Source organism: Poecilia reticulata, linkage group LG14 (genome assembly GCF_000633615.1).
Source record: "Poecilia reticulata strain Guanapo linkage group LG14, Guppy_female_1.0+MT, whole genome shotgun sequence".
NCBI lineage: Eukaryota > Metazoa > Chordata > Actinopteri > Cyprinodontiformes > Poeciliidae > Poecilia > Poecilia reticulata.
In genome coordinates, this window is record NC_024344.1 from 21,549,795 (window position 1) to 21,560,073 (window position 10,279).

At 39.3% G+C, this 10,279-nt stretch overlaps 1 protein-coding gene across 2 annotated transcripts in view; it reads left to right on the top strand.

Annotated features, from left to right (window-relative positions):
- wwc1 (WW and C2 domain containing 1) overlaps window positions 1-10,279 on the top strand; it is a 50,772-nt gene that overhangs the window by 26,436 nt on the left and 14,057 nt on the right. For both annotated transcript variants that reach the window (XM_008428437.1, XM_008428439.1), the window contains exons 8-10: window positions 5,178-5,324; window positions 6,825-6,895; window positions 7,150-7,395. In XM_008428437.1, coding sequence (XP_008426659.1) covers window positions 5,178-5,324; window positions 6,825-6,895; window positions 7,150-7,395 — 464 coding nt within the window. The remainder of the gene's footprint in view (window positions 1-5,177; window positions 5,325-6,824; window positions 6,896-7,149; window positions 7,396-10,279) is intronic.

Below are 10,279 nucleotides of genomic sequence, written 5' to 3' on the forward strand. Positions count from 1 at the left end.
GCGGGTTGACCTGTTTTAGTGCCAACGGAACCAAAACACACCGAACTGCGCAGCACATGTTAAGGTTATCAAAGTCAATAGAAGGCTACCAACAGTTAGGCTAGAATACCTGATCCACTGCTCACTTGTTCAATGTTTTCTTTAAGTTAAAACGTTTTCTTCACCTGTTACATCTGAAGCCCTTATTATCCAATTCATAGGGTTGAATTAACCGCTAAATATTGCGTCCATTTTTCAGATTCTTTGCGTGACTGTGGTATTTTCCTGACCACCCATAATGTTCACTCAATGGCTCAGGTGTGGCGCACGATAAGTCACGTAATGTCCAGTCCAGTAATTTATATCCATCCTATTAATGCTGCTGCTTCGCGCTGTGTCCTTCTCTCACACTTCTCGTCAGGTTACATTGTGTTGCATTCAATGTTGTCGGAAAAAAGAGATTGATGCGCTTAATGTCCGATTTCCCATAACTATTTATTGAATTCATAGTCGCCAGCTGGGGTGGCAACAGGGGCGGCAAGGCTCTCATTTGGGGTGGCAACTGCCACCCCACTAGATCCGCCCCGGTGTATCTCCTGTAAGTTTGGTATAAAAACAACAAAAAAAACTTGTTTATTAACTTTTTTGGTTTGTTTTCACCCAATCAGTGGTGGACTCACTTCTCCTAATACACTAGTAGTGGAGCAAAGTTTACATTTAACCCTTTTTAGCATTTTTGCAGACTTGGAAAATGTTTAGCAGGCTTAGCTTCCCCTAAATAGATTTTTTTCCTAATTAAATTCTAACGTGCTTATTTACTCGTTTGTTTTGTAAGCTTTCCGTTGGATAAATTTCAACATCTGTGTTGAAGTTTAGTTGTCGACTGTTAAGAAGTCTTCAAGTAGTTAGATGTTTATATTTATGCTTTTATTTTGAAGTGGATGAAGACTGAAGACTCCACCTGCGTTTCGCTGCAGCAAACAATGCTCTGTATCCAGAACGCATAGATCCCTGTAGTTTCAACAGAAAGTAGTGTAAAGCGCTTTAGCGTTAGTGTTAGCATTAGGGTAACTAGTATTTCTGATTAGTGCTTTAGGGTTAACACAACTAACTTTTTGATTTGCGGTGCCCACCACTGCACTCACGCCTAATAATAAATTAAACTTACAATTATACAATATTATATATTGTATAATATTACATATATAATATTGTATAATATTATACAATATTATAATAAAGTTGTATAATATTATACAATATATGATATTGTATAATATTATACGACTTTAATGAAAGCTTAATTTATTATTGGGCGTTTTAAATCCATCTTTAGAAGAAGTGTAAATAAGTGTGGAGGGCTCTTTAAATTGACTTCCAGCTGCTGTGTCTGGGTTTAAGCCATTAGCTGTTCCCACTTCATCACAGGTCGTCCATCGTGCTCAACAGTGGGTATGAGATGCTTTTTCACTCTTTTTATCCTCTGCAACAAAGGTTGACACCAAATTTCCATGACAACAGTACTTCCTTCTTCTCCCCCATTAGTTTAACTCAGATGTGTTCAGGCCTCGCTGTGGTACTCATGTGAATCCTTATATACTGGAGATTTCAGCATGGTCAGGTCAGGCTGATGAGAACTGTTCATCAGAAAAAATTTAGAAATAAAATATTTAAAGCATCTGGGCCACACTGCAGGTGTGTGTGACGTGGATGCTCCCATAGTTTTAAGACAGAGGGATTTATTGCTGAAAACATCTAAGACGGAGCAAATGCTCCCAGATTAAGGGGGTGTGAAGCTGCCTCTGTGTTTTTATGAACAGCACTAAAGCAGATTTAGTAACTTACTACCTCAGGCTGCAGGGAGGCAGTAGGTGCTTTAATGCCTTGCCTTTGTCCTTCTGTTGACCGCCCATCAAGTTCATGAAAGAAAAAGTGGGAGAAGCTCAGATTGGCTGATGACTGGAACGATCTCAGGAATGGTTTCTAGCATCGAGCCAACGGTGATCAACTGAAGTGTTTGGATTTTTGTGACCTGAAATTCCAACAAGTTTTAAATCTTTCAGGCGTCATCCTGCAGGGACCTCCTCTTGTCTGCAGCAAGCTGAACATAGATCTCATCTGTCTGTCTGTGCTGTGCTGCATTGAGGTTCGTCCTGGTCAGAAGGAGAGGCAGTTACGTCTGGAGGAGTTTAAAGTGTTCCTCTAAGTCTCAGTAGTTCATATTCATTCTGCTGCTGCTTTCTGCAGTGGAGGCTGAAAACACTCATCTTTAGTATCTTTTAGATGTCAACCCAGACCAGCTTCACACACCTGGGGAGCTGAATAAACATCAATCGCTGGACACCTGCTTGGACACATGCTGTGTGTCTAGTTTGACATAAAATTGAGTTGTGGAGTTTGAAAAGCTGCAGCACTATATTCAAAAGAAGAATACTTGTCGATTATACTGACAATTAATCAGATTTTTTTTAAAACTGGCACATTTTGTAGATTTTTTATTAAGCATCTTGACCTTTTTTTTTATACAATATTAGAAATTCAACTTCAAAATTACATGAAAAAGTCAGAGTAAGAAAATTCTGTTTTTGTATATTGGTTATGCTGTCAACTCACTAAACGTGCATGAAAATTAAATATTTTTAGTCCAGTTGCTAAAAAGAAATCACACATTAAATCAGTAAAAATTTGCTGTGTAACATTTTATGCAAATATGGAACTATTTTAGTTAGCTAGAGAAGTATCAATCTGTTTTGTGACAAATTTCCAGTCTGTGTTAGTTAATCTCTGACCTGCACAGTGTAACAGTAAACACTGGGTTTTACTATGAAAAGACAAAAGGGTTCAGATGCAGCAGAATGATGTCTGGTTGCAGCTCCACTCTGAAGGTTTTGATGGATCTTCGAGCAGAAGGATTTGGAAGCTGCATTTGCATTCATTTTAAGATGTTTTCCTCTCTCTATTTTGATGCCATCCATAGTTTATATCTCTCAGCTCTCCTTTATGCATGTGGAAGCACTGCAGTGTTAACCTGTCATTTCTGCATGGCTGCAGATCAGATTAAAGTTGCATGATGGGACTTGGAGTCAGCTGATGTGTTTACATAAAGCAAAATTACAAGGAAACTGAGACATCAGCCAACTTTCTGTGATCCGTTGATGATTATCAACGGCTGCTCCGTTTCAAAGATGTGACATGCTTCTCTTTCCTCGCAGCCCTTTGGGCTGAAAGCATTAGAACGACTAGAGAGAAGAGCCGCTCAATAATGCATGATCTGCCGTCTGCAGCTGGCAGCTCAGTCTGCAGGCCTGTCTCTGTTTCTGCAGCATGTTTGTGGCAGTCATTGTGAAACATTTCATTTTGCTTGATTTAATGTCAGAAGCAGCTGCAGAAAAAGAGTGAAGTAAAAAAGAAAGACCAGTGTGAACTAGAAAACTCTTTAGCGCTGCTTTAGTTTGTCTTAGTTCGTTTTGACTATTTGTGTTTATATAACTTTTGATCCTCATTCTAATAAACATGAGATATTTTCACAGGCTAGAATCAACAAAATTATCTCAATTTTTTATGGCAGATAGATGTAAGTGTTTGAAAGAAACATATTCAGTTCACTTTATTTATATAGTTCCAATTAAAAGCAGGTCAGCTTAAGGCATTCAATCATGTATGTATTCCATTTGATCCTTGTTAACACTTGATTAAGCAGTTTACTATTTAAATTAGTTTAAAAAGTTTCTATCTAAAATAACCCAGTAGATTACATTGTGTCATTGACTCCCAGCATTCAATCACTTAACTTTACAGCAATTCCTCATGAGCATGCATGTAGTGACAGTGGAGAGGAAAAACTCTCCGTACAACAGGAAGCGACACCGCAAGCAGAAGCAGAACTTAACTCAGTACAAGCAGCCATACTATGACCGACTGGGCGTTTGAGAAGACAGAGCAGGGACACAAAAAAAAAAACCCAGATGAACTGATGTAGGATTAGTTTAAATGTTAATGAAAAGTAAAAACTTAATAACAGAGGGAGACCATTTAGTTATTATCTTAGCCAATGCCCGTCTTCAGGAAGGTGCCACAACCAAACAGAACGCAAAGTTCTATGAAAGGAAAAAACGGAGAAAACATGAAGTTAACAGTTGAAATTACAGCAACTAATGCAAATTGGGGAGTAGTAGGAGAAGAAAGTGAGGCAAAAAGGTCAGTTTGTCCTTCAGTAGTGTTAATTTAGATTCAGAAGAAGAGTAATTAAAATCTTTTGACTCGTTTTTATTCTCTCTTCTGCCCGGATTCCTTGATGTCCTCATTGTATCAGCTGAGCTCAAAGACAAAGACAAACGCTTTCCAAGTACAATCATAAAATTTATTAGACAAACAAATTAATAAAGCTGACATCAAACGATCAAACATATAAGATTCACACTAACCTATCATACAACAAAACAAATCAAGAGACCAGCATGATTTTACCTCATCCAGGATGCAAAATACAGGAAGACCCTTCTCCCTGGAGACCGCCGCCTGCGTTCTGGCCAGCTAACTTTTCAAGGTAGCCTTTTGTTCCCCTGTGGCGTGTCTAACTCTACTTCTATTGTATTTGAACTGGGCAGTGCCCCTAGTGGCCTGGTTGAGTAATTTACGACTATGGAAGGCTGTAACAGAGATTGTTGTTCTAACATTTTGCTGACCTTTTTGTAAGAAGTCTGTTTTAGATCAAAGAGATGTTATATGTGTTATATAACACACATTATATATATATATATATATATGTATATATATATATAGCAATGTTATTGAAATTGGGAGAGACATTTCATAAATAAAATTGTTAAATTTTAGCTTACCTTTTAATTTACCTTGAATGTAAAATACCATCACAAGACATTAATTGCGGTAATAAATATTATATAATACTAAATTGAAACTGTTTTTTTAATGTTTTTCTTTTAGTTAATTTATTATTTTTATCTTTAAAAAGTGTGTTGCTGGAAAAGTTAAAAACCTACCTTTAAAAAGCTTGAAAAGTGCTTGAATTTGCCTTGGGGAAATGTACACGAAGCCCTTTTTTAAGACCAGGACTGTGAGGTAATTTCTTCACCTTCTATTCCTTCATGTGTTTCTTGTTTCCCTCCCTCCTGGCTGCGGCCACTGCTACTGTCCCACCCTGACTCGTCTTCGTGTGTCTCCTCTGTTTTCCTCAGAAACTGGCCATGTTGAAGGACGGCTTCCGGCTGGATTCTGGCTCCCAACAGGAGCAATGGGGCAGCAGTCCATCGCTCTCCAACTCTGAGACGTCCATCCCTCGCCTCTACTCCGACGTCGGATCCCAAACCGACCTCCCAGCTGAGGTTAGTAACAGAACAAAATGTCAGCCCCACTTCCTGCTCTAAATGTAGTTTTATTTACCTATGTATTTGTTTCTCTCAAACTTTCCTCATGTGGCAATCCTGGTAATGTCAAATTACCAGGATTCATTTAGTTGATTTAAATCTTGATGAAAGCATTTCTTGTTTTGCATGCAAAAGCTAAATAAATGGTGAATTGGAGTGATGACTGAAACAAAAACTGTTGAAGCAAAGCTGTCAAAGCAGGTTTGTGCTTCTGCACTTTCCTTTCTGGCTTTTTAACATATTTTCTATTTTTTGGCACGTAGTCAAAGCTTGAGTTGTGGCTCTGCCCCTCCAACATGTATGAAAAATCAGGATTTTGATCATTTTAGATCCCCAATTTGCAAACTCACCAAATTTCAAGGTGATGAATTAAAATGTCTAAAACGAGTTCAATCAAATGCAGAGAATAAAAACTTCAAAAATGGGGTAAAAATTGTTCAAAATCCCAAATTCAGTCACTGCTGGTTTTAGAAAGTTCTAAAAGTTTACAGAATTTAATAATTGTACAATAAAGTAAGCTAAATGGAGTTTGTTGGTTGTGCCATCTAGCCATTTCTTTTGCAACTTTTTTCAAAAATCTTTAAAGTATGTAAATTTTTCACACTTCATTGCAGAATTTGGTGAGTTTTCTTATATATTTAGAACTAAAAAAAAGCCCAGATTCATTTGCTTTTCACTTTTTGGGCCCATTTATATGACATCTTAGTCACAAGAATATGATTAAAGCTAATTAAAATTGTTGGTTAAAGCTAAAAAGAAATTGAATTTGATGATTTTATAAGTATGGAATTGGATGGAGAGATAAACATGACTGTGAAATTAAAAGTTCTGGATTTTATTTCTAGTCCACTTTGTAACATTTTTAAAATGAGAATTTATCGAAAAGCATGAAGGGATATTCATGTTGCTTTACTTCCATGTCATTAATTACCTTTCAAAAATAAAAAAAAATAGAAAATTGGGGCTTTTTAATAACTAGACTTTTTTAATTGTGAGATTTAAACTTATCTCTAAGTTTATTAATTTAGGTGCTTAATTTATGATGCTGAAAGAAGCTTTTTTTTTTTTTTGTAAAGTTAAGTTATGTGTAAATGAATATTTTGGCCTGTGTTTGAAACACTGTGTGTGGAGGAAAACCTACAGGATCATGCTGGGTGTGGATGTTTTCTAAATGCAGAGCAAGGCTTGTGTCTGGGGTCTGAGTAGAATTGTTCAGACCAAAAATAAGTTGGAAATATGAGTTTTAGCTACTTTGTTGAGAAGAATACGCTAAAATGTTGAGCTCTGGCTATTTCCAGAGTTTTATTTAAGTAAGTATCATTTTTTCCCCCAAAATACATCAAGCGTTTGTTGTTGCAATGTGGCAAAATGTGAAAAAGTATGAACACAGTTGTAGAACCTTATATGAAGAAAAATCTGAGCCTTCATTATGTTTCTTTCTTTGGTTTTTCAAACCAGTTTACGACCAGCAGCAACAAACTGGCAGAGAAAGTTCGTCTGAGCCTGAAGTACGATGAGGCAAAGAGAAGGTAATGGATTTGATCTGAAAGCTGCTTTAAAATCTGAAGCTTCAATCTTTCATTTAGATGCAGCTAAAACATTTACCCCAACATTGGATCTCACTATCAACCAGATGTTGAATGAAATTATTCACCGTTAGCATGAATGTAATGCCACAATAAAAGCCTTTTTAATGTTTGTTAAAAACACAAATATCCATATCAGTAAATGCTGATCTGTCAGGGATTTTCTCCAAGTCGGCTGTCCTGTCGTTTTTCTGAAGGATCGCCAGCATTGAGGTGCAGATCGCCAAACTGGACAGCGAGGCGTGGCCGGGGCTGCTGGACCCGGAGCGGGACCGCCTCATCCTCATCAACGAGAAGGAGGAGCTGCTGAAGGAGCTGCAGTACGTCAGCCCACGGAAGCGGCTGGAGCCCAACGATGCCGAGAAGCTGGAGACGGAGAAGAAACGCCTGGAGAGAGACCTGCAGACTGCCAGAGACAACCAGAGCAAGGCGCTGTCCGAGAGGCGAGTGGACCACTGGGAAATATCAATAATCTAGTCCATTTAGACGCTTTAGCCCTTCATTTTACATTTTCCAGAATTTTCTGCTGTATTTTTAAGTGTTTTAGGGTGTTAACACACCTCACAGTTCAGTTTGATTGGAACCAAAGTTGGAACATTTGTTACATTTTCAGGTTGTGCACTTTGTCAAACAAACCAAACTCTTTGAAAAACCTCTTTCCCTCCTCGCCTGAGGTGGAGCTGCAGCAAGAACCACTGAATGAAACATGAAAAATTCTGAAGAAGAAACCGAGCGAGTTCACATTTCTTCTTCATGAAATGTGAACAAAAATTAAGTGGCGTCAGATTTTATTAATTCTAGACTTTCTTTTCTTTAGTAAAAAAACACCTCACAAGCCATTCGTCCTGCTAGTGTTAGCCTCGCTCATTTGTTTTGATTGTATTTAGCCAGAATGCCCTGCGCTGTAGTCCACTTCCTGCTTTGGGAGTGATCTCCGGCCTGCTTGACATTCCAAATGCAGCAGAGTTCTACGGAGCCTCTAAGGGGACATGGAGAGAAATAAAACAAAGAAATCCCGACTTACTTTCTCAAGATCCCGACTTTTTTTTTCTCGAGATCCTGACTTTTTTTTTTTCTCAAAATCTCGAGAAACTTTATCCGGATCAGGATCAGTACATAACGACATAATCGCAGCAATAGAGGAGATATATAGATTTTTATTTCGAGCTTGGGCTTGAGTATAAACCAGTGGTTCTTAACCTGCGTTCGATCGAACCCCAGGGGTTCGATGAGTTGGTCTCAGGGGTTCGGTGGAGCCTCTGCCGCGGAGGTAAAGACACACTTGTGTAAAGTCGTGATGACGCCCCGCTTTGCCATCACTTGCTGCAGAGGATCACGTTACATTGCTTAGCCAATCAGAGCTGCGGAGGAGCACTGATGGAAGGAACTCCACTCTCAGCATGGATTTGAACTTCTGTCTTTAATTACTTCAGCAAAGCTCACAGTTTTTACCAAATTCTGTAGCTTTCGGTGTACTTCTAAATCTGCTCCTTAGTCGCATCTTTTCGGGGTTGSTACTGCCTCTAGTGGTGTGGGGGTGGTAACACAATAATATAATTACATTACTAAATCAGAATACCGCGAAGTCTGTATTATTTATTATTAATTTTTCATTCTCTTCAGAATGTAGAGCTAATTAAATGATCTAAACAAGACCTTAAAGTGGTTCCAGTTTCTCTCGATGGCCAACCTGTTGAAACTGTGGCAMATTTTAAATACCTTGGGTCGTTCCTGGACAGTCAGCTCAACTTTGCTGAAAACACTGACTATATTTTGAAGAACTGTTCTCAGAGACTCTACCTTTTAAGAAGTCTTAGGGATCTTGGGGTGACCCAACTAGAGTCTAGTTGGCAGAGTTCCAAGATCACTTGGGGTGACCCAACTACCCCAAGTCATGTGTTTCCAAGACTCAGGGAGAAAATCCCTGAGTCTTGAATTTGGGGGGCGGAAATCATATTTTATTTATCACTACAGAAGGGTTCAGTGAATGCGCATATGAAACTGGTGGGTTTGGTACCTCAAAAAAGGTTAAGAACCACTGGTATAAATACATCAAATCAGTGCTTGACAGCAGACATGGTTTTTGTATAAGTGAGAGACATCTGAACAGATGTCTCTCACTGAATGAGTTTTCATTCAGCGCATGTCCTATTACGACTTGTCAGTTTTGGTTGAATTCATTCATAACCAGCTGCAGCTGCATGGACTTTGTGTGAGAAAAGAAGATGTGCGCTTGGTGTTGAAGGAATTGGCTCCCCGAGAAACTAAGTCGGGATCTTGACTTAGTTTCTCGGGATCTTGAGAAAAAAAAAAGTAGGGATCTGGAGGAAAAAGTCAGGATCTCGAGATAGTAAGTCTGGATTTCTTTTTTTTTTTTTCTCCATGTCCCTTTAAAACCAGTGGTTTAATACCACTTTGGACACCCCTGCCTTATGTGTAGTTGGAAACATTAATAACATTTCTGTTCTGAATGAGAGGAATCATGATGCCGTGTGGCTTCAGTGTCTTCAAAGCCTTTGACCTTCTCTCATATTATCTCGCTCCGTCGCTCCTCCATCTTCCTCCCTGCCTTTGTGCCTGAACACCAGCAGGTCCCTTCACCCCTCCTCTTCCTCGTCCTCTTCCTCCCTGACAGGACCGCCGTTGTTCGCGCTCCAGGTCAGACTCTACCTGAGCTCCGCGTCTCTTTGTGTTCCTGAAACTTGAGAGGCGGCCGGGCAGAAAGGACCCCTTGTAGTCGTCGTACAAACACGCCCGTTCAGACGGACAGCTGTAGGGTTCTCAAGACGTGGCGCTGCTGGGCTCCTGAACGTCAGGTTCTCTGAGCAGGGTCCTTCACTGTCTGGGAGGAAAATGGCTGGAATTTCATTTCAGGATAGAAAAATTTAAAATAAAAATCTGCTTCCTGACGGCAATCTTTATCCTGGGTTTGCATTTTACCCTTTTTCACTCCTTCCTCTGTTTTCCTTATTATCTCTTACTTCCTTTCCTTTCTTATGGCACTTTTTCTTCATTCCTTTCCTTCCTTTCATTCTTTTTTTGCTTGTGTCCTGCCTCTTTTGTGTCATTCTTTGTACCCCTGCCTGCCTTCCTTTGTTTGTTTCTTTCTTCCTTCCATCATCCACCCTTTCCTTCCTTCCTTAATTCTTGCTTGTCTGTTTTCTTTGGTTCTCGTCCTTACTTCATTCGTTCCATTTTTCTTGTCCTTCCTTCATTCGTTCCATTTTTCTTGTCCTTCCTTCCTTCCTTCCTTCCTTCCTTCCTTCCTTCCTTCCTTCCTTCCTTCCTTCCTTCCTTCCTTCCTTCCTTCCTTCCTTCCTTCCTTCC